Source organism: Martes martes, assembly GCF_963455335.1.
Source record: "Martes martes genome assembly, chromosome: 4".
Taxonomy (NCBI): domain Eukaryota; kingdom Metazoa; phylum Chordata; class Mammalia; order Carnivora; family Mustelidae; genus Martes; species Martes martes.
In genome coordinates, this window is record NC_137891.1 from 93484840 (window position 1) to 93509288 (window position 24449).

The following is a 24449-nucleotide window of genomic DNA, read 5'->3' on the forward strand; positions in this document are numbered from 1 at the left end:
AATTTCAAAAAGTCATAGTTTATGTTTTTAGAAATTTCAGTGTTCCATACTTGGGAAACATGTTCTAAGGGATAAAGGATTCCCTTGAGTTGAGAAGCATAAATAAGTGCAGGGAGAAAGCAATGACCTGCTCAAGCCCCCAGAGTTCCTGTCCATGTGCTGCACTGGATGTGTGGCCCTGTGGATGACAGTGAAATTCAAAATGGGGGGCTTACTGTTCTTTGGTGCGTCGACTCTCATGTGGGTCCCTTGGGCCCCCTTTATGCAATCCCCAGAATGGGCATTTCAAATTCAAGTCATAAACAAACAAAATGCAAATCAGATTAGGATACCCTACTGCTCTGAGAGAGGCCAAACGTCAGGACTTTAATAACAAATTCCTGACCATCTTTGCAATGTCACGTGATCTTATTCCAGCCCCACCCAGCCTGTCCTTGCCGCTCTTCCCTTCCCCTTTAGCTGTTTGCATTTTCATCCTTCCAGGAGCTTTCTGTGGCTCTATTTCAATATTCTGTTTGTTTCCTTCTGGGCAACTTGCTACAATTTATAATAATTGTGTCTGTGTATCTGTCCTTCACTTCTTGTCTCCATTAGGTGCTGCACTCCGACAGGTCCGTCCTTCGTCTGTTTCATTCTTGGTGATACTCCCGGTGCCTGATGAGCACATATTTATCTCCCAGTGAATGAAGTGAGCAAAGGCAGGTGTGGAGAGGTGACACCAAATCCTTTCATGTAGGTCACTCACTGTTCTGAGTGCATTCCCAAAACACCTGGCTTGGGGCGCAAGACAACGGGAGCCCCTGGCAAACAGAGCTGCACTTTCATCTTTGACCCACACTACTCATCGAAACCACCTTCTCCCTACTTGCAGGACAGCCCGGAGGCAGACGGAACCACAGGCCCTGAACCACAATTCGGGAGAGCAGGAGGGCAGCAGGGTCCATACAGGCTCACCAAGCCATCAGACGCAGTCATTCCATGAGCGGTGTTGGGACCCATCCAGCCGGAGGCAAACACCGGCTACCGACCAAAGAATAACACTTTGTGTTGCTCCAGCGTCTTTCTCCAAAGGGGACCCCAGCACAGTCTCCCAGGCTCACAGCCCTGCTCTGACAAAGGCATTTTCACAGCTGCATTTTACAAATGGAACAAGAAGAACCGTGGCCAGTGGGCTGGAGACCCACTGGGCCGGAGACCCACTGGGCCACAGGCTGATGCCTGGCCTTCCAACGGGTCCTGTCACTGTCCTCTTCCGTAGACAACCGGAGCCCAAGCAAGGCAGAATCCATTCAGCGCAGTCTGTCATTAGCTCAGAATCAGTGGCTCGGGGAAGCCCACGGACAGCTGTCCCCAAGGGAGGTAGCTAGTGAGGGTGAAATCCTGGCTCCAAGGAGGCCTGGGTCAGCCACCTTGGGGTACAGTGCTCCCCTCTTTGGCGTTCCTGGGTCCTTGCACTCTCCTACGCTGTAGGTTGCTTCTGTCCACGGAGAATGAGGTCAAGCCAGGATCAAGTGTCCAAGGGCCTCCCAGGCGGGGCAGCTTCAGGGCGGGCTGATCTGGGGGTTCTTCAGAAAGAGGGCCAGCCTCTGGGCCACAGCGTCCAGGTCGCCCGAGTTGGCAGACCGGAGGAGGTTGCTCTTTCGCACGAAATAGTGCTTCAGAAAGTGCTGGCTTACACACTTGTGCAGCTTCCTCACCAGGCGCAGGAAGGCTTTGCTGAAGACCTGCCAGTCCTTCGGGTGCGGGTACTTCTCACAAGTCCAAAAGAGCACTGTCTGGGGAAGGAAGAGGTGCTGTCAGACATGGTTCCGGGCCACAGAGGAGAGTATCTTCAGGAACGTTACCCCGCTCACGTGGCCCTGGAAGAAGGGAGAAGGGGGTCTCACCCAGGGCAAGGAGGCTCCACCGTGATTTCACAGCACCCCCCCTCAGGTGCGCCCTTGGCCTCGTCCGGCCAGTCTCCTGCACCTTTGTCATTGTTTCTCTCGCCACTGACATTTCGCGTGACCAGCACTCTCCTTAAATCTGTGATCCCCCCACCCTGGGCAGATGGCTTTGCCTCCTACTTTACAGGGAAAATGGAAACCCTCACACTAGCAAACCAGACAGTTCTAGCCATCTCTGCCTTCAGCACCTTCTTCCTCTCTTCTCTGCGTGACCGCCCCACCTAGCCGGGTGAGCCCCAGGCAGGGCTTGGGGTCCCTCCTTCCGGGAGCTGTGACCGACTTCCCTCTTTCTCATGGGCTCTCGAAACTGTTCTCAGCTCTCCTGCCCCACCCCATCCCAGGGCCCAGCTCCCTCCTAACCTCTCACCCCTCTGCAAGTGCAGGCTTCTGGAAACAATCAGCTCAATTATCAGTCATCATTTCCCCTCCTCTGATTCCCATCTCAATCCACTGCCATACGGACTCTTCTGCCATCAGGCCTGAGAAGCTGCTCTCTGTGAGGTTCAATGATCTCCGTGCTGCTAAGTCCAACAGGTCTTGCCCTGCCCTGGCCCTACCTGTCCTGTTAGCAGAATCGGATTCTCCCACTCAAAGCCTCCCTCGAGTCCTTCTTCACTGGCTTCCGAGCCACTGTGCTCCCTGGATTTCTCCAGGCACTACAGCTATGCCTTGGCATGTTAACCCCTTGACTGCCTCAGTCTGGAGTTTTGGAGGCTTGGTTCCACACCCTCTTTCTCTTGTTCTCTCTTGCTTCCTTCCTCAGTGGCCCGAATCCCCACCAAACACACAGAAGTCACTCGTAATTTTCTTTCTCCAAGCCATACTTTTCCTCTGACCTCTTCCTCACCTGTTATCTCTTAGAAATCTGAAGGTTATCTCCATCAGCCTGTCCCAACTGAACTCATGGCTTTCCCACGTCTCCAGAGCTGCTCGTCTAGCCAGTCATACAAAACACAAGCCAGGAGTCACCCTCCCTCACCAGCGTCACCAAGCCCCCCAGTCCTCCGAAGGGGTTCTTCCATCTCCCCCCATTATGTTCATCTCCATGGTCGTCCTCCTCTTCCACCTCACCCGGACCTCTGTCCCCATTCTTGTCCCCATCCTGTCACCACCCATGCTGCAGCCAACATGATCTTTTTGAAATACAAATCCATGGTTCTTCTTGTCTGTAAGACTTTCAAGCCTTCTCCTGGCTGGTTAATGAAAAACCACAATTCTTCAGAGGGTTTTGGCTTACAAGGGTAAGGCCCTACCTTCCTTTCTAGCCTCGGCTGGCCCTCGTCCTCCCTCGCTCTCTCCTTCCAGCCCCACTGGCCTCACATCGCTCTCTGCTACCCCGGAGGGACTTCTTGCACATCCGACTTCTTCTGCTTGGAACACACTTCCTTCCCCAATCTGTCCAGGACACTCGTCCATCAGATCAAATGCCCCTACGAGCCCATTCGACACTCTCTTCACCACGTACTTCTCAGAAGGCCCATGACCGTGGTAGTTGTCATCTCTGTTATTTATGTATGCAATCCCCTACGAGACTGTAAGCTCTGTGCACAAAGAGGCCAATACCTATTTCATGGCTCTGATGTCACACAGCACCCAGGAGAGGAGCTGGCCCAGGGGAGGCAGTCAAAATGTTTACTGACTAAGGGAAATAATTCATTCATGTTATGATCTGGATATTGAGCATTTTTTAAAGAGAGTCTCTATGAGAAAGGAAACAGCAGCTGCAACTTCACAGCAAGATCCTGAGTGTGTGTGTGTGGTTTTTTTTTTTTTTAAGATTTTATTTATTTGACAGAGAGAGAGAGAGAGATCACAAGTAGGCTGAGAGAGAGGAAGAAGCAGGCTCACCGCTGAGCAGAGAGCCCGATGTGGGGCTTGATCCATCAAGACATGAGCCGAAGGCAGAGGCTTTAACCCACTGAGCCACCCAGGCACCCCCTGAGTGTGTTTTGATTTAGATCACATTGTGCAATGTGAATGAGCTGGCGATAACATCATGCTATCAAGATAACCTAGACACCCCTGCTTTAATCCCTCTCGCAGTTAAGCTTTTATCTGCCTAAGCAAACCCGAAGTGGTTAAGCTTCTTAGCATCAAACCCCTGTGCCTTTGAGTGGGTTTTAGGAAGAAGCAAGCCAGTGAAGGATGAGCTCTTCTTCACACGAAGTTGCTTTGGGGGAGAGCTGCTTTGGGGAGGAGGCGAGAACCTCCTCAGACCGTGTCAGACTGAAGATGGGGTGATGACAACTCGTACACCCTTCCTGAAGCTGTTTTGCAACCCAGCTCTTCTACTTTCTCCAGACTGAAGTCTTGGCAAGGATCCTGCCCACTCAAGCCATCATCCGGGATGGTGTCTAACAGCACACGGTCATCAGCCACATCCATCATTATGTCTAAAGGTGAGGACATCCTGGACCAAGGATGGAACACTAGAAGAACAGGCAGCTAGTACTACTTCTGTCCGTCCTGCCCTTCCCCACGAGTAGCCCCCCTCCCTTCAACTGCCCCTTCTTGAGAATGCACGATTCTGCACTCTGTCACTGAGTTAGGGAGAACTGAAACAAAGCACATTTAAGGAGTTGCCCTAAAATCCTCTAGTGATGGAGAAGCCACTGGAATAAAAGTACATCCTTGCGTGTAATGCAGTTTTGACAGCAGTCAAGAGATGGGAGGCCCATTGTGGCCCTATTCAATCTTGTCTAAAATGTTCATGTCACTTAATATGTTTCCATCCATCTTAACTATGAGGCAGTGAAGTCAATGGTTAAGATCTTGAGATTCCAGATGAGATAGAATGGGGCTTGCTTCTCAGCTCTGACCCTTCCTAGTGTGGTTTGTAGGAAGGCAAGCAAGCAAGAAGCCAAACCTGCCGAATGAACTTGACCATCATCAGCAAGCATATGCCCTCAAGAACAGGTGGGTGTTTTTAGGGGAATGTGTGTGGGCACATAATGAGAATGTTGGAACTCCAGAGAAAGGCCCCAGGCTGTGCAAATGATATACTAACTAATTCTTGGGGAAGTCAAAGAGGACAGGATATTAGGAAAGAGGAGAAAGAAAAGCAGAGACTACTGCCTTCATGGGGGAAAAAAGCTGAATATGATGTGAAAGCATTCATTCATTTGCTCAACAAATATTTATTGAGCCACTACTATGTACACAGCACTGGGAGAGATACTAAAGGTGCAGTAGTAGTTGCTCTTCAAGAGCTTACACTGGAGCTGGAGGAGTTATCCAGGGTCAGAAGATGGCGGTCCCCTGAACAAGAGGGGGCACAAGCGGGAAGGCACTGCACAGACAGGCAGCCTGTGCTCACCTGTGCAAAAGGTCAGGGCGGAGCTCCCAGACACACACTAGCTAGGCTTGGGCTGTGCAGTCTCTAAGTCCACCTGCCACCGCCCAACCTCAGAGTGCACACAGCGTGTTCCATGAATGGCCTGTTCACCACATACCGTTGGGAATTTGCAAAAGAGGAGTTGAGGGTGTGATGGAAGACCCCCCTCCCCAGGGGGACCCCATGATGTCCCAGCCCGGGTCAGGGTCTGCTGCTCTGGGTCTGTCTTCCCCGGTGTTCCCCATGCTGTGTGACGCCATGTGCACCTAGGGGACCACCTGATGGCCCATCTCCCCCACTGGACTGTCAGCTCCAAGGGAGCAGGAACCACTTCCGTGTTTGCTCACCTGGGACCTCCATGGGTAGTGCACACAACAGGTGCTGGGGCAGGTGTCTGGCCCACAGTAACCTCAATAAACATTTGCTGAATGAGCGAGTAAAGGCAGTCATGAATGTATGTGGTTGGGTTTGGGGAAGGAGGCAAGTGCTGCAGAGGAAGGGGCAGTCCCTGCCTGAGGATCTGGAACCCGGAAGTTCAGGTCTGCAGCCATGCTCCCATGGCAATCACCATTTCCTGGTGTCCCCCCGCCCCTATGTGGCCGTGGCCTCACATGGCTGAAGTGGAGACCCAGGGAGTCCTAATGCCAGGGCAAACATGAATTCCCCCGAGTCAAGCCATTTGCAAGCTCTCCCCAGACTGTTGGCTTCTCAGGGGCAGGGGCCATACGGTGTAAACGGAGCTGAACCTCAGCGTGGTTTCTGGCACACAGTGGGCATTCGTGTTGGTTTGGCGACTGAAGTAAGTGGAGGAGAGAGATGGAGAGAGAAGAAAAAGAGGAACCAACCAAAGGAAGGAAAGAGGGCAAGAGAGGCAAAGAAAGGAGGAGGCGCGCCCACTCACCTGCAAATGGTGGGACGTGATCACCGGCCTCTTTCCTGGACACCAGACGTCCTCCTTCATCTGCCTCAGGGCCCGGAGACACTTCCTGCGGCAGCCCCCATCCTCGTCCAGCTGCTCCAGCAGCACCTGCTCGGCCTGCAGGAAACTCAGCTGCCAGTGATAATGGGAACAGGCCAACAAGGCAAACCCAAAGGACTGGGAAAAGAGAAAAACACCAGGAAAATGAGGAGAGGGAGGAGGCTTGCCATATCTGAAGCTATCCACTACTCTGCGGGGGGGAGGTAGCGGGGGAAACCTGCCACTAGGCAGGCAGAACCTCCCACATGGGGACGTGGAGGCAGGCTCAGGGCAGACCCCTTCTTTGTGCACAGGGAATGGGAGAGGCTGTGTCCACGTTCCCGCAGGCACCGGTTCTCCAAGCTGAACCTGCACCTGGAGAGCTTGTTAAGACCCAGACTGCCCGGCCCTGCCCATCCATAGGAGCAGGGCCCAGGAATCTGCATTGCTAACAGGCTCTCAGGGGCCGCTGCGGACTGTGGGGCCCCCACCTGGAGCACCACTGCTCGAGGGTGCTCCTTTTTCCCTTCCAGTGCTGGCTGGCAGTCAGTGATGCTGCGGATGGGTAAGCTGTGAGTGCCTCTGCTTTGGGGAGCTGGGCCCTCCGCTCCCCGATACCTTGATGCACTCCACTCTCTGTCGGGAAGGCCAGCGCCTCAGACAGGGAGGCCACCGAGCTTTCGCAGACCAGGCAGTAGGGATCTCCACAGCCGGGACCAGCTCTAGCTCCACCTGCCCTGTGGCTGTCTCCACGGCAACCCAAACTGCAGAGTGGCGTGTTAGCATGCTGACCTTACCTAGTGGGAAATGACAAAGAGGCAATGAGAAGAGAAAGCCCGGCTCCCTGCGAACGTCCAAAGGAGGAATTGGGGAGCAGGGGCAGCGAGCAGCTCCCTGTGCCTGTTGGGGCAGCTGGGCACAGGTTGGTAGCACTCCAAAGCTCGGGTATTTATGGCTAAACTAGACAATTAAGTGAATATGGATAGAAACGTTGCGAGCAAATCTCGTGGTGGGTGACTGTTGCTTTTTCCTTTCTCCCCCGCCCCCAGGGCTTTTATGGCTCCTTTTCTTTGAAAGTAATAAGATTCTTTTCAGAAGGCTCAACTGAAGAAAAGAGATACAGAAGACAAAGGAAAGAGGGACTATTTGCTAGTAAAAATGAAATCCAACCACTCTTCTGCACCCCCTCCATTGTGCCCACATGTCCCGACCTTGTTGGGGACGCCATTTCCCTGACTCATCCACCTGCCCCCGGTGGAGTTCTGCTTAACCCGTTCCCTACTCGACTCCCAGTCTCTCAGACGGCATTGTTTCCACCATCCATCAAGCTAGTCTGGCCTCCGATATATATGTCATCCCAAGCCCTTGTAATTATAAAATGCTTCAAAGTGTGTCATCGCCATTGGTTGAAAGGGTCGAAGGAGTGGGAAGAAGCTCCCACTACCTCTTCCAACCAGGCAACAAGAGGAGGAAAAAAATCAATGCATCTGGGAGCATTTTCCAGCTCCTGTACTAGAATTCATTGCTGATCTGTGCCCCCTCCTTTCAAAAGATGCACAGTAGTTTTTTTGTTTGCCTTCATTACAGATAAGGATAAGCTGTCTCGAATCAGGATCTATTATTTTTCTCTTGTTTGCTCAAAGAAGAAAATGGAAGCTCACTCATTAATCGTGTTAAGCTATTCAAAAGGAAAACATTCTTCTCCTTGGCTGGCGTGTGATAAAGAGGTTATTGTCTGCACCTCATCAGAGCTGCCCAGACAGGAACAGGACGACGTCTGGCACCCTGGCATCATTTACTGAAAGCATCTCATCAACCTGGCCCATTTGCAAGGTCTCATTTGCACTTTCACTATTACCGCTGTTTTAAAGTGAAGAGGTCAGCACATGCTGGAACCAGCCTGCCCCGTCCACACCTCACTTCTGCCCTGGCTCTGCTTGCTTGGTGCGTGACCTCCCGCATGTTAGCTCATCTCTCTAAACCTCAGTGTTCTCATCTGTAAAACAGGCAGAAAAATAACTCTGACTCTCCAGGGTTGCTATGCGCATGACAAAAGCATCCTATACATGGTAAGAATCCATTCAACATGGGTTAATTCTATCACGGAAACTTTCAGAACAGTTCTGTCCAGACAAGTAAAAGTACATTCAAATCCTTTTCTTTCTACACATGTGGAATTGCGTCCTGTTCAGCACTTTGGTTTTCCCTTCATTATCCAGCATATGGATTTTTCACAACTCAGTGTGTACACACATGTACCCCATTCTTAAAGGCTGGGCAGTGGACGAAAGGCAGAGATAGTACAATTTATTTCGTCAATCTCCCTTGTTACTGACATTATTTCTGGTTACTTTCTATTACAGAGCCTATGGGAGTAGACACCCTTGTGCCTATTTCCTTCTCATCTGTAGGAATCTATTTCTAGAACTGGAACTGTTGAACTGTCAAGCCAAGCACATTATAAAAATAAAAACAGACTAATCGTCCTTTAAGAAGTAGGCACCGATTTACACTTCCAAGAACAAAGAATGAAAAGGCCTTTTGTATCACATTCACCCTTACCCTGAGCATGGTTCCACATTTCATCTCTGTCCATCTATTAGGTGTTTTAATGCACACTGCTTGAAATATACGTTAGGTAGAGCATTTTTTCCATTTTTTTGTTTGTTTGTTTGTTTAAGATTTTATTGAGAGAGAGAGACAGAGGTATGAGTTGGGGACAGAGGCGGAGGGAGAAGGAGAAACAGAGTCCCTGCTGAGCAGGGAGCCCGATGTGGGGCTCGATCCCAGGACCCTGAGATCATGACCTGAGCCGAAGGCAGATGCTTAACTGACTGAGCCCCTCAGGCGCCCCTTTTTCCCACTTTTTTTTTTACTACTACTTGTTTATATTCTTTTTCTGTGAGTCTTTTTTTTTGGTCATGATTTCTATTGCTCTACTTGTATGTTTTCTTATTGATTTACAAATAATCTTTTATAACTGAGGAAATTCACCACTTTTCCCCATTGTGAAATACACTTTTTTTATTCTGTGGGAACAAAATGTGTGTGTGTGTGTGCGCGCGCACATGCCCACGTGGTAGCATACAGTTTAAGATTTGCGGACTGTTAAATTTAATCAGTTCTTCACGGCCTCTCATTTTTGTGTTTTGGCACAAGTTAGTGGTTTCTGAATGTGGCATCTTAAGATACTGGGGGACTGCAGTCAGTTGGAGGGTAAGATAGAAATGTGCTAGTAACAATGATCTGTGGCTTGCAATTTGCTTTTTATAAAGCGTACCCAAGGTTTTAAATTCACATCCAGGAAAGGGTGTGCAAACCAAAGGTCATCGTATCTCTGCCAGGGCAGTGATCCATGGAAATCCAAGCATCCCACTCTTGGGTGTCAAAGCAGAAAAAAGAGCTAATTCACATTGCGGGGAGTGAACAGATGTAAGGAGCACATGGTTATTGTCTCAATTTAGGGGCACAAGTTTCAGGTAACACTTAAGCACAGGTTTTTTGTTTTTTACTTTTTTAAAGAGTTTATTTATTTTATAGTGAGAGCGAGAGCGTGAGACAGCATGAGTGTGAGGGGCAGAGAGAGATGGAGAGAGAATCCCAAGCAGACTCCATGCTGAGCGTGGAGCCTGATGCAGGGCTCAATTCCAGGACCCCGGGACCGTGACCTGAGCTAAAACCAAGAGTCAGACGCTCAACGGACTGTGTCACCCAGGCGTCCCTAAGCAGAGGTTTTATAAAGCAAAAAGGAAATGCCAGAAACTGCCCTTTGTCCTGTTCTTGATCGGCTCACCTGAAAGATGACAGGTTCCAATTGCATTTTCTACCAGCTTCCGGAACACCTGGAGGACCTTGGCGGGCACAATATCACCCTCAATGTTCACATCTGCCTCATGCCACTGCCATAAGCTCTTCATAAACTGCTCCACCTCCAGCCACTGCTGCAGGCCCTCCGGATCCTGCAAGGGGCAGGACAGCCTCGTGCCCTGCAGTGTGTAGTAACGCCAGCGTTGCTCCCTGGCCTCCCTGTACCCAGCCAGGCCCTTCACTGGGACGGTGACCAGGAACTGGCTGGGCGCCAAAACCTGGGGTCGAGAAAAGAGACAGGAGTGTAAGTTCACAGACTCGAGAGGTAACAACAATCCCCGGGGCACCAACCCGTCGAACCGGGGAGCTCAACGAACCACTCAACACTCGGCAATGTGCCAAGATGGACAGAGGGCTGCACCTGCCCGCTGCAGGAGGGTTCCATCTTTGTCCTGCCACTAACCACAGTAGTGCTTCAGACAGATGAGTTAATTCACTGAGTCCTTGCTGTAAGGAATCTGCAAGGAAAAGAGTGCCCCTGACCTGGAACTCTAAGAGGTACCCAAGGGGGAGAAGAGAAAGCAGGGAAAGGAAACAGTATACAGTGAGTTCTGCATGTACTAAGCACGAGGTGATCTTCCCACTTACACGATGAGGTGGGCTTCGTTAACATTTCCCAGATGAGGAATCTAAGGCTCAGAGGGGCTCTGACATCTCCCTGGGGACACACAGCCAGTTAAGTGGGAGAGCCAGAATGTCAGCCTAAGCCCTCTGACAGCTTGTTCAGGGCTTGTCCTCTATGTTGGGCTGGCTCTCAGTCAGGGAGGAATGACCCGGACTGGGTGAAAAGTCTGGTAATGGGAAGGGTTGGGAGGAAGCAAAAGGATTCTGCAAAATGTCTCCCTTTCTTTTTGCCCGTACTGATGGCCCACGGCCAGTATTAATGATCGGTCCTTACAAAATCACAGGTGAATGCAAGGCAATTGCTGAGACCATGTGAGCTATTGAGATGATTCTAAGTTTCATAAAACTTAGAATAAAGCAAACAATCAGAATCTACCTCTTCTGTTTCTACAGGTACCAGTGAAGCAGAGGTTGGGGTCAAAGTGGTCAGGTCCAACAGTCCAAAGGGTCAAACAGATTGCCCAGCAGTGCGGTATCCCCAGAAGGAGCCTGACATCTGGCCACAACACATGGCAGCCTACTCCACACCACACCTCTTCCCATCAGTCAGCTGTGCACTTTAAGGGCCGCCTCCTTCTCGTAGAAAGTTCTGACCATGGTATTTGGTTAATCTTTGCTCAGGGCCCTGTCGTCGGCCAGTTCATGGGTGAACACCAAACTCTGCCTCATTCCCAGACAACAACAGTGTGATGCTGTAGATAACAGATCCACGTGACTTCTGGTGCCCACAGAAAGGCGGTGGGATTTCAAAAGGGAACACATCGAAACTCTGGCACTCAAAATTAATACATACTTTGAACCCACCTGCACGGGAATTTGAGAACATCACTACTGTGTTAATAGTCACATAAATGATGCTTAATTAATACTTGCCACATTTGTTCCAAGATAAAATAAAATCCATTTCATATGCTCCACTCCAACTATTTTTGAAATTTAATATGCAGGACACAATGTATATAAATGCAAAATCCATTTTAACCTATGAATTCTAAGTGAGACCACAGAAGGAAATTTCCTCGGATATAATTCTAGGGTAAGTGTTGTTGTGGGGCACCTGGGTGGCTCTGTTGGTTGAGCATCTGCCTTCAGCTCAGGTCATGATCTCCGGGGTCCTGGGGTCCAGCCCTGCACCGGGCTCCCTGCTCAGCGGGGAGTTTGCTTCTCAATCCGTCTCTGCAAATCCCCCTGTTCATACTCTCTCTCAAACAAATAAAATAAAATCTTAAAAAAAAAAAAAGTGGTGTTGTGTTTCTACTCCTAGTCACTGGTCTCTAATGATCTAGTGCAGGTTGGAAGGGCGATAGAAGTGGGCAAATGAATGAAAAGATGGGATTGGGAGGGAGACAAACCATAAAAGACTCAATCTCAAAAAACAGACAAAGGGTTGCTGGGGGGAGGGGGGACGGGAGAGGGTGGTGGAGAAATGGACATTGGGGAGGGTATGTGCTATGATGAGTGCTGTGAAATGTGTAAACCTGGCGATTCACAGACCTGTACCCCTGGGGATAAAAATACATTATATGTTTATTAAAATTAAAAAAAAAAAGAAGTGGGCAAATGATGTTGTGTTATGTTGGGATCCAATCTAGTATTAGAATTTTTATCCTAGGGTAAATTTCCCAATATCTGTACTCTGTCCCCAAATGCACAGATCCCAGATTCTTGTGGGTAATCCTTGTGCCCAACAACCTTGGAATGTTCTAGACCAGCAAGAGTCTTCAGTTCAGGCCCTATTTCTTTTACTCATTCATTCATTCATTCACTCATTCACTGAAGCTGAGAGTCTGCATGGGCCACACACCATGTTGGGTGCTAGCAATGGAGCAATCAATAAACACGATCTTTACAATCAAGGAGCTTATAGTCTTGTGTGAGAGATAGGGCATGAATACACATATATTTAATACACGCAAAAGGGGTTCTTATGAGCCATAAAGAAAAATCAAGATAAAGGAGCACAGGGACTGAAAAGGACTCAGAAGCCCACTTCCCTCATCTCTGAAAGGCAATGAGCCATGTCTGTTCCTCGAGGCTGTGTGCAGGTGTGAGGAAGGCCATTTCTGAGAGAATGGTTCGGTGCTACAGGAAGGCTGCCATCACACATGAGCCCCGGTGGCTTAGAGTCCTGTCTGCAGTGGGGACAGGGGTTGCGAGGCCATCCCTGTAGTTTCTAAGGTCCGCCTCCTCCCGCACCTCTGCAACCCAGACTCTCACTTTCAACCCTTTTCTCATAGGTGTCCCCAGTTCCTCTCCCCAGGCTCCCCTCTATTAGGCAGGCACTGCCTACACGGATGTGTGCTTAACTAAATTTCAGCTGTTACAGCACAGCGTGTTTGGAGTCCGAAGCCCCGGGCTGAGTTCTGGCTGTAGCGCCTAACAGGACATCAGGTCATCTGACTTCTCAGAGCCTCAGAAGGGGGGCTCACATAACACAGCACCTCTGGAGTGCGTGTGGAAGTGGCAAATACTAAAACGACCTGCAGAACACGAAGGATCACTGGTACCCTCGGCTGGGTGACACCTGCTGCACCGAGACCTGCCCACCCATGCACGACTCCCCGGGTGGCGCTTAGAGAGTAAGTGAGACCTGCTTACCTTGATGTTCCCATTGTACGTGTCAGAGTAAGGGACGGCCTGGAATCGAATGTCTTGGTGGCTGATTTCTGCGGTCAGGTGGTGAACGACCCTCTGCACCTCCTCCACAATCTGGGAGATCTGCTGGCGCCTCTCATCCACCTGGATGGGAAGGGATGAGCACAGCAGTCATTCCTGGGGTTGGGGCCCGGGCACTGGCATGAGGATGCGACATACAGGCCCAGTGGTGGGCGACCATAGGAACAAAGGCAAACAAGCCTACCCTCCCAAGAACCCCAGGGGACATGCACCTAGGCGTGGAGGCACTCGCTGGTGGCTCAGTGCTCTCCTCTGAAATAGAAGCAGTCATCAGCATTTACCCAGTGCCTGTGTGCAGTGGGCGCTGGGGCACAGCGGTGAACGAGAGAAGAGCAAACAAGACAGGCAAGTCCTCATATATACAGGATATATGTACATGTGTGTGTATATATACATGCATCCACACACATATATGTATAATCTAATAATGGGAATGATAAATTCCATGAGACAAATAAAATAGGGTAAGGGGCTAGAGAGTAAAAGGGCTGCTCATTTAGATCAGGTGGCCAAAGAAGGCTTCTCTGAGGAGGCGACAGCAGATCCCGAGGCCCCCTAAGCAGGAGCATGCCTGGCAAGGCTCAAGGGCCGGCAAGGGGGCCCCTGTGGCTGGAGCCTGGAAAAGGGAAAGGAGGGTGACGGGAGATGAATGTGAAAAGGCTGGCGTGGCCAGCCCATCTCGCAGGGCTTTGTGCGCCATGGTGAGGCTCTGAAATGGGGTAAGAGTTGTCGCTGCCCAGGCTGGTGAAGATGAAAGGTTCAATGTGTGTGATCACAGCGCGGACGCTTTCTAGCCTTCTACTGTCCATAAATGGCGGCTCTCTTGGCCCCGGTACTCACCCCTCCTCTTGCTACTAGACCCGCAAGAAAAGGCACACATTTATGTTCCCTCAGATTCACACTGCAAGTTCCCAAGAACAGGAATTACCATCAGAAAGTTGAGCACTAATGTTACATACCTTCACAGATACTCGAGGTCTAGGGAAATAGGTACTTGTGGGGAACACACGGCACTTTTAGTAAACTCCAGGGAGTTAGGAAGATCCAAATGAAGAAGAAATGGGAAGAGTCCATTTGTGTTTTCGGAAATGGAGTGGGGGAGGGTTCCGTTCTGTTGCTCGTACTGGTGCCCTGACGAGGGTCCCTCTTTGAGGGGGGTGGTGCAGCTGACCGGGGCCAGGAACTGACAGGAAGCAGTATCCGATATATCTAAATGCAGTGTCATGGCTGTTTCTATGTATTCTCCAGTCACTTACGACACCCATAAATTAGTCAAGAAAAATGTCTAAGTCTAGGAGATTTCTAGCTGTTTTTCTAAATGAACTCATCAGCTGGTCCAGTCATCTGAGACCTCATACCTCTCACCAATAAACCCTACAACCATATGTGGACACAGTACACAAAAGTGCTCATGTACCCATGCTCTATGTCACATGTATAAAGCGTGTCACATATATAAATTAGTTCATTAATAAACATTTATTTAGCACCTCTGTGTGCCAGGCACTCTGTGACACGCAGGGGTACAGCAATGAGTGACACAGACATCACCATGGTCTGCAGTAGTGGGTAAGAAAGGCACAGGGACTGAAAAAGCATGGGGCCCACGATAGGGAAGTGAAGGGAGCCCCTGGGTTCAACGGGGCAGGTGGCCTCATCTGAAGCCGGAGACCTGCTTTAAAGGTTCCTATCCCCACACAGGGGACCATCTTTGAAAAACTAGTACTTTCCAGATGCCTAGGAGTAACAAGAAACGTAAGACAAGGCTCCTGATCTTAAGGAGCTTAAATCTCCCTGGAAATACATGATATACATGAAATAGTCTTTTCAAAACCCATGTTTTGACCTAAGGGTCAAAGGTCTTGACCTTGTCCGACCTTAGGGATGATGATCATGTCTATGTAGGTTTTTTTTTTTTTTAAAGATCTTTTTATTTATTCGACAGACAGAGATCACAAGTAGGCAGAGAGGCAGGCAGAGAGAGAGGAGGAAGCAGGCTCCATGCTGAGTGAAGAGCCAGATGTGGGACTTGATCCCAGGACCCTGAGACCATGACCCGAGCCGAAGGCAGAGGCTTTAACCCACTGAGCCACCCAGGTGCCCCCTATGCAGGTTTTTAATACCATCTTCTTGCCATCGGCACCCGCCCACTGCTCTCATATGTCCACCTACTACATTCATCACGGGAGGGCACCTTTCTTAAGCATTTGTAAACTATCAAGATCCTGCATCATCTAGAGTGTCCAAGTAAGAGAAAAGGTGGTCATAGAGGGGGCAGACCCTTTGCCGTGCCAAACATAAAGGAGAATGCTTTTAGTACCCCATTTTAAAGGGTCCGCTGCAGGGTCGGACTCTTCTGTGTGTTGTGATTCAACTCCATTTGATCAGTTGGGTTGAACATTTTATGCCAGGTGCTGTCTGTACGTGTCTGTATGACAGAACAAGACAAGGAAACTGGAAATTAAAGTCACAGCCATCTGGTGCTGGGCAGAGGTTTGTATGGGATCCTATGGGTATACAGAAAAGGGAAATTTCATCTAGCCTGGAAGCTGGGGGTCCTTCCTGGAGGCACAGCGTAGGGGAGTTATATCTTGAAAAATTAGTAAGAGTTAGCCAGAAAGAGAAGAGTGTGAGAGTGGTTCTAGAAAGAGCAAATGGCAGGTATCTAGTACGAGGAGCATAAGGGGAGAATGGCAATGGTTTCCATTTTGCCAGAGAAGGGAGTGCCTTGGAGGAGGACGGCAAAATGGGAGAATAAGCAGCAAGAGGTCTTGAAAATCAAGGAAGAAGTTGTTCAAGAACAAAGTCAACAGTAAGTGGCCCAATGAGATAGGGCCCCCCAAAATGTCCACAGTGTTTGGCAACTAGAACAGGATCGATGTGTTCGGGGAAGGGGTGGGCACCGAAGCCAGACTGCAGTGAGTGAAGGGTAAGTGGGAGGCGAGCAAGGGGACACAGAGGTCAGCAACTGCTCCAGGAAGTGGGGTCAGGGAAGAGGAAAAACAAAATAGGGACACCAATAGGTTTTTTCAAAATGACACACAGGTTTGAACATGTTTAAATGCTGAGACAAAGGAGCCAGTGGGGAAGGAAGACACAGCAGGGAGCAAAACCACTGAGTCAGGGTTTCCCAGCCAGAGCATCTTGCAAATCCAGAAACCTGGTCAGCAATTCACCTTGGCACGTCACAAGGAAAGAAAGACAGGCATAAACACACATAAAAGGGTAGGCGTGCAGGACTCTGAGAGATTTCCTGTCTGAGGACTGTTTTCTTTACAGAGCAGGAGACAAGGCAATGTGCTATGTGTGAGGTGGAGAGGGGAACCTAGGGGACTGCGGGTTGACAGACTTGGATGTGGAAATCACATCTCCGAGCAATGGGCGCTGTTCAGGCACCTATGTGAAGATTGCCAGGCACTCCCAAGACTCAGTTATGGGGGGGGGGGTGTCCATGGGGCTATGGCATATTGGGGACTCAGCTATGAGATGGTCTCCACGGCTCAGCCCTCCAAAGGTAACAATGGAGGTGCTAAGGCGAGGGCTTGATGGGCAAGATCTGGAAAAGAATAAAGGACCAAGGGAAGGTTTCTATGGTGGGCCATGCTTTCTAGCTGGGGAAAGAGAATGGACAAAGCCATTTAGTCGATGAGGGAACACTGGACAAGTTCAGGGACTCCAAGTCTGATCAGGAATAGCAGGAGAAAGTCATACAAGGCTAACTAGATAGAACCCCACAGTCAGAGTGGTTGGGAAATAGTCTTCTCAAATACCTAATTCCTTAGACTGTGTTGAGGACGAAGGCTCAGCCACAAATCCTCCAAGTCCACTGATGGGAGTTCATAGAACTCAAATGTCAGCAACATAGTGGTTAACTCTGTACATGCAAGTATATTTTATTTCCTGAGTTGATAAACTAATAAAAGATTCATCACCATATTGACACTGTCAAATAATTTTTTTTTTTTGAGAGAGAGAGAAAGAATAAGCAGGAGAAGAGAGGCGGAGGGAGAGAACCTGAAGCAGGCTCCACACTCAGCACAGGGCCCAATGCAGGGCTTGATCTCAGGACCCTGATATCATGACCTGAGCCAAAATCAAGAGGTAGATGCTTACCCCTCCGAGGCACCCAGGCACCGTGACACTGTCAAATGATTTTTAACTGATTAAAGTTTGAGAGACAAAGTGTGTGTGTGTGCGTGCACATACACACACACAATGAGTGGTCTATTGGACAAAGTTCTCCACTGTGAATCTCTTCTACAAATTCCGCCCTCACTGGATGGTAGAATTTTCTTACTGGGCAGAATGAGGCAGTTCACACATTCCCTGAAAGACACCTATATTCTCTCATTCATTATACATCTTTATGACCTGTTTCAATTTCTGAAAGTAAAAATCAGAGTAGGCTCTAGAGCCTAGAGCCACAAACTCTGGTTTTGATTTCCTTCATCCATTACTGCTGCCGCCATTTTGACTTGGGATCTTAGAACTGGAAGAGACCCCAGAAATCACCTTGTCTGGTGTCAACATATAGGAGTCCACAGTGATGGATGGCTCTCCTAATGTCACATTGGCAGTTGGCAGCAGGACTGGCCCTAAGCCCAGGGTCCCTCACTGCTCTTTCTGTCCGCCTTACCTCCAAGTGGATGCTCCCACAGTCATACCTACCTTTAGCCTCTTCCTGAACCTAACCACGCCCTCCATTTGAACTGAAGTCAAGGCTCATGAAGTAACAGATCCAAAGTCTCCATTTCTCCATTTGGGCATCACTGACTGTTCTGACACCCACAGGCACCCCAGGGCAGCACAGCAGGGTCCTGAGTGTGGGGCTCCACCAGGGCTATGGGGAAGAGCCCTGCTTCTGACCGGCCTCCCTCCCCCACTCCTCCATCCAGTGCTCAAGCCCCCCAAGTCAGGTAGCAGCCTCTTCCCTGCAGGTGGTGATGGGTCGCACCCCGGCTCCACTTCCTGCCCTAAGTTCTTCCCTCTGCACCTCTACGGACAACACCCTTCAGCAGCCCCAGAGGGACTCAGGCTGAAGGCTTCCCAGGCTCCATCCCACAGACCATTTGTCACTCCCTTGGTGTCACTCACAACCCAGACACCCTAGGCAGTTTCCCTCACTCCTCCCGACCACAGCCTCACAGGTGGAGCAAGAAGATTCCATTTCAGGGTGTGGAAAAGCAGGGAATGGGGCCCGAGGCGGCTCTACGGGGAGTGATCTTGGGGGAAGAAGGAGGTGCCACCACAGAGACCTGTCACCTGCCGGAGCCCAGAAACCCTTTCAAGTGGGTCCAACTTCAGGGAGATACAGGTGCAGCCTTGAGGGGGCCCCATCACCAGACCATTCCACAGAGCAGCTTGGAAACACACGGTCATTTCAGAAGAAGGAATCAAGGCACGTGCAGTTCAAACGTGACCTCAGTGCGGGCCACTCGCCTCCCCCAGGGATTAGTTCAGTGAACAAAGGTGTGCTTTTCTTTTTAAAAGGCTGCATTTGTGGGTGGGACAGAGCATGAGCAGAAAGGAAGTGGGTGAAATTAGCCAGGCCCATGACGCAGACGGGGTTACCCTCTCTCAGCCTCCCCTCCAACCCAATGACCCCAGAAAGTTACGCCACACCTGTTAGCCAGCAGATTCGGGAACTCTAATGAAGCAGAGTTTCCGTAAGAAGAGTCATGAGAGGTCCCCTTGAAGGATGCCCTGCGGTTTTGTGTACTTGCCCCCACACATGTACACACCCCCAGCCCGGTGTCTGGCCCACTGTTGCCCCACACATCATCTGCTACTATTAATAGCTTGAGTGCAGAACAATTTACTGTTTCAAATATAAATGAGTGAGAATTCAAGGTTATTGCCTATCATAACAGCGTTCTGACTCACTTGCATTCCAACACGCTTTTTTGAGACAGGCAGAGGGGCAACACTAAGCAGCATGCCAGGAATGTCACACAGGTCTGGCCACGTGAGCATGTGGCCTGTGTCACTGTCACCCACTGTGAGTGCCCCTGGGGATAAAAGGCTGAGAACTTCCTGCCAGACATTTTGCCAGAATTTTAATTCTGGAGCTGCATTAAATCCAATAAACAGGATCTTTAAAAACAAAAACAAAAACAAAAACAAAAAAAGCAGGACGAGCACCATCTCTGTCTTCCTGGGTTAATGATGGAAAAGTCTAGCACATATACTAAAATTGGAAGAAAAGTCTGAAAGGATGGAGATGGAAGGTGCTATCTCCAGATGAAATGAGGCCCCGCACCATCATATCCCCGTTTTCTCAGACCCATTCTTCCCCGAGTGACATGTTGGGGCCCTACAGGTTCCATACACTTGTGCAGAAACCATACCAACACCATCACCACAGAGCAGGGACGGGAGGCCCTCCCGTGTACGAGACCCTCCCTGAGAGCTAGCTCCCTGGAGCTGCCCCACGATCCTGGAAGGTGGCTGCTAGGATTATCCCCATTCTACAGAGGACGAAATGCCAAATTCAGAGTGTGTAAGGAATTTGCTCTGGGTCCCGCCTGAGACAGTTTAATTCCTGGAACGGTGATCCACGCCGTGCACTGTCACACCTGGCAACCCACATTTGTAACCACTGCACTCCTCAGCCTCCCCAGGGACAAACTGTGGGGCCTGAAACCCACACTGACTGCTTGAATGGGGTTCCCTCAGCCAGAAAGGCCTCTCCGTTACTTCTCCACTTAAAACCCAATGCGTGCTCTCAGGCTTAGTCTCCACTCCTCTTGCTGCGCCACGCCTCCCCCCCGAAAGCCAACACTCCTCGGTTCTCCTCCAGCACCCTGTGGAAATCTTGGTGTAGCCCTGTGTCCGCCACGTACTGTACCAAGCATTTCCCTGTCTGCACAAGAGTAGCCTCCTTTTACCCTTGGAGTTCTGTGCGAAATCTGTAGGCTGGAGAGGGCCATCCTTAAAGACATCCCAGACACACTTGCCCTCTCAGTTCACAAACCACATCCTGGACCTGGGGTTTAGGGCATGCTGTTTTGCACACAGCAGGTGCTCAGTGTGTGTTTGTGGAGATACAGAGGGATTTAACAGAGCAAATATGGCTTTGGAGTAAAACAGAATTTTCTTACTGACGCCTCAGCACTCTCACTATCTAGCTGTGTCACCTTGGACAAGTTTTTGGGGGTATGCGCACGTGTCACATAGTGGATGATAGATCCAATGAGATACTGCCTGGGCCTCAACCTGCCAGCACCTTTTACACTAGTTTTGTATTATCTTCACTGAATCCTAAAGCTATGCTGACCACGTATGTGCAAAGATACCGTGTGAACGTCAAGGGGAATGAAGATATCCAAGACACTACCACCCCCTCCAGAAACTCAGAAACAGTAAAAGGAGATAATATTTAAGTGTCCACCCAAGAGAGTAACAGGAAAGGTGTCAAGAGTCAATATACAACTGATTGCCAAATAAATAATGTCAGTAATAATTACAACGAGTTCACAGGGAAACCAAAACATTCTGTGCTAGGGTGTCAAGGAAATCTTTCGAGATAAGGTTGGCTCTGAGTGGAGTCTGAAGGATGAATATGAGCCAGAGAAATGGAAATGGAGGGGAGAGAGGATGTCTCCCCTGGCAGAGGAGAGAGGGGAAGCTCGGGCTTAGACCTTCTCAGGGCACAGTATCTGTGGACAGGATTAACAGACTGACCACCTGCAGGGACAGGAGGGGGATGCACCTGAGAAGGAGGGCTGAGGGGGGCACAGGAATGCCACAGCACCACCCCCCCAACAAGAAGCCGCAAGCACATGCTCTGTTGAACTGACACTCAACCCCAGCCCACAGTTACCAGGCAAGAAACTGGGATCTGTGGTTGCCAGATAGCCTGATGTTTACCTTTTTCTGGAGAAGATGGAAATCTCAGTTTCTATGCAAAATCCTGCTATTATGAAATGTTTGTAACAAATTTGAAAAAAGTTTAACAATACTCTGCAGGCCAAAGAAAACCTGTGTGCAGGCCGGAATCAATGTATAGAGCACTGTTGAGAATTTCTGCTATTGGAGATGCAGGGAAACAGCGTGGAAAGATAGTGTTACTTGGATGCCAGGCTAAAAAAACTTGGACTTTTTCCAGAAAACACAGGACCATGGGAAAATGCCAGCACCCCTTCCACTTAAAAGAGTCCCCCAAATGGGAAACAATGGGAAATTACTTTGTTGGGTGTAATTTTTATCACCCCACGTTTCCCCTATTCATCTAAGTGGTTTGCCTATGAAATCAACTGTACTTATCACTGTGATAATGAACTCTGCTTTGTTTACTTGTGAAGGCATGTCCGTAATTTTAGACCAGTCCCTAATCTTAGTTTAAATGCTTTAGCTTAATGGTGGCTCTGTGCCTTAAAAACTTCATCAGTAAATGGAAAGGCTGAATTAAGTCAGATAATATATTCAGGTCCCTTCCAGTTCTAACAGTCTAAGAGTCTAGAAGAATGTCAATTAACTCTTAATGGGTATGTACTAAAAATATGATATACATTTTTAAATTTAGCAGTTTTATAGTTTCCAAAAGGTGTTCTTAATTTCATTTACTCTTTTTCAGTGGCGCTTTTATTTCAACGACCCCCATTCGACAGAGAAGAAAGTTGAGGCTCAGGCTGGTTCGGGGCGCTGCTCATGACTATGCCCAGGATCAGCTACAGAGCTGGAGTCCAACCCACATTCTAACTTTTTGTTCCACATGCACCCAATGGCCTCTGGCACTAGAACCTCAGAGAGAGGACGGAAATAAGGTAAGCCCTAAACACTCTTACGGGTGATGGTCTTGGGTTCCTGAGGACCACTTCATGGATCTTTGAAAGCTGCCTGACTTCCCTTCTGAATTCAGGTTGGTGGGACAGAAGGGGTGGGGGCGGGGGGCAGGGGAGAGACCGGTACCTGTCCTTACCTTAGCCTGAAGGCAGTCTTCCAAGTCTCCTGCAGTTGGGGATTTCATGGCTTCTTGTTCAGTCCTCAGTGGAGCAGCAACATCCTGGTTTTTCCGTCAGTGGAGGACAGCACTTGCAGGTTGGTTTCCCAAGAATGTTAGTCTCGGTGCTAAGTTTCTTTGAGAAGGTGTACGTGGACCAGAGACTGGCCTTTCCCAGGTCTTCCCTCCAGCTCTCACTTCCAAACTGGGAGCATCTCTCTGTCATCTTCTGGGGATTTTTTTTTTAAAGAAAAGGAATTTAAAAAGAAGAGTTGATGAAATTGAAACTGAATTTGAGTCTAACCTAATTTGACTCGATTTAGCTCTACTGACAGATGCTTTGACTGAAGGACAATTTCCCAAGTTGTATTTCCCACTCAAATACTTAAAAGCTCCATTCAAGATAGAAATGCTCTGTAGTTGGCTTCTTCCCTGCCTTTTAAGGTTCTTGTCCCAACACGAGATGCACCTTGAAGCCCAGTATCTTATAACTCCTTGTTCTTATGCTGTTGACAGTAAATATTCCTTGCTCTCCAATCCAGAAAATCCCCCAGACTGATTTACCTTCTTTACAATAAACAAATAGGGAACTGCCAAACTACCAGCCAGGCACCTGCCATTTGCCTACAAACAAGTGATTAGGTCTCATCAATCAGATCCAGGCACAATAATTTGCAGGTGGAAAACACACACACATGCACACGCACACACACACACGCGCACAGAGAGAGGCACGCACACCCAGAACAGCAGGATAGGGATCCTTCAGCTCACCTGCTGACCTTTAAATATAATCTCCCTCTTCCCACTTGAAAGCTGGCAGTAAAAATAAAGTCAGTGTAAACAGGCCCCTTGAGAGTCAAGGAAACACTCTTGTCTGCTTTTGCCAGCAAAGCCATGTTGGAAAACAGCTCAGGCAGTAAATTCCCAGTCTGACTGGCTGGGGCCAGTTTTATTAAAGAAAAAAAAAATTCACAATGGCCTGATCTCCCTGAAGCTGGTAAACATCGGAGAATGCTGTCAGACGATCTAAAGAAATTGCAGCACTTCTGGAAGCCCTGCTCACTTCTAAGCACTGTTCCGAGCAAAGGTCTTTTCCAAACCCACCTCTGAGAGCTCAGCAAGGCTGCTAGGTGCCTCAGACACTTCGCTTTCGGTAGCCACTGTATTTGCATATCTCCGCGGTGCCCCCGGCTGAAAGCCACACCAGAGCTCCCTGCTCCACCCACCTCATTAATCCCAGCCTTCACGCCTGCTGCTATAGATCCCTTCTGTGAAATACTGCAGTCAGTTGAAACCGTCTATGTAAATATTGCGAAGCTCCCTTCCTCAAAACTGCTTTGATTTTCCATTTCCTTCTCTTTGTAATCCAGTCTCCTTCATTTGATAGCAGATGCTCCCGAATATTTCAGAATCTTCTTCTCTAGGCGTATCACTGGTCAATCGTTCCAAACTCAGGTTTTTCACAAACGGAACACAGAGCCCGCCTCTTGGAATTTTCCTGCAATTCAGAATCCTCTCTCCACCTCATTTTCAGCTTCACCAAAGTCCTGCGGGTTTCTCCCGCGCGCTCTGGGTTTTTGTCCTTACTGCTGCTTCACTGTAATCATTAACTTGGGATTCCCGGTCCTCCGGGGGGGCCTCTCCTACAGCTCTCAGCTTCCCCCCAGACACCTGTCATCAGATATACAAACTTACATCATTCTGTGCCTGGGGCCCTCCGTCCTCCATGGCCCCAGCCCTGCCACTGATGGGAATGCTGAAACTGTGATTCTTCTCTCGCTAGGGCTCAGTGGTGCTTCTGGGGTGTGAACAGGGAAACCGACCGGCAGGCCACCTATAGATCCTGGGAGAAGGAAGAAGTCTGTGCTCAGGCTGGCTCACTACATTCTAATTTTACCTGGATGCCATACCTGGCAGTCAGAAGGTTATATAAACCCAACCAGTTCTCTACTCCCTGATAGAGTTCCTCATGGGCAAAGTTTCCAATAGAGAGGACAGTCCCAAAGTGGAGGCCCTCTGACAGATTGGTGAAGAAGACCTTTCTTTGTAGATAGAGATCTCTGGCTAAGTGGCTTTTGGATTAGCAAATATTTATTGAGC

General features: G+C 49.3%; 1 protein-coding gene across 3 annotated transcripts; it reads right to left on the bottom strand.

Annotated features, from left to right (window-relative positions):
- Positions 1–23900, bottom strand: MAB21L3 (mab-21 like 3). 3 transcript variants are annotated; one of them, XM_080802718.1, is made up of 7 exons: positions 23454–23527; positions 22326–22575; positions 13328–13468; positions 10032–10323; positions 6857–7035; positions 6182–6376; positions 1–1775 (listed from the first exon to the last, which is right to left on the bottom strand). In XM_080802718.1, the coding sequence occupies exons 2-7, from the start codon at positions 22371–22373 to the stop codon at positions 1542–1544; spliced, it is 1089 nt and encodes a 362-aa protein (XP_080658844.1). In that variant the 5' UTR covers positions 22374–22575; positions 23454–23527; the 3' UTR covers positions 1–1541. The 3 variants fall into 3 exon arrangements, with proteins under 3 accessions (XP_080658844.1, XP_080658846.1, XP_080658845.1); XM_080802720.1 differs by having other exon boundaries at positions 7–1859; positions 23454–23495; XM_080802719.1 differs by lacking the exon at positions 23454–23527 and adding an exon at positions 23576–23900 and having other exon boundaries at positions 326–1771.
- Positions 23901–24449: the final 549 nt, after the last annotated feature.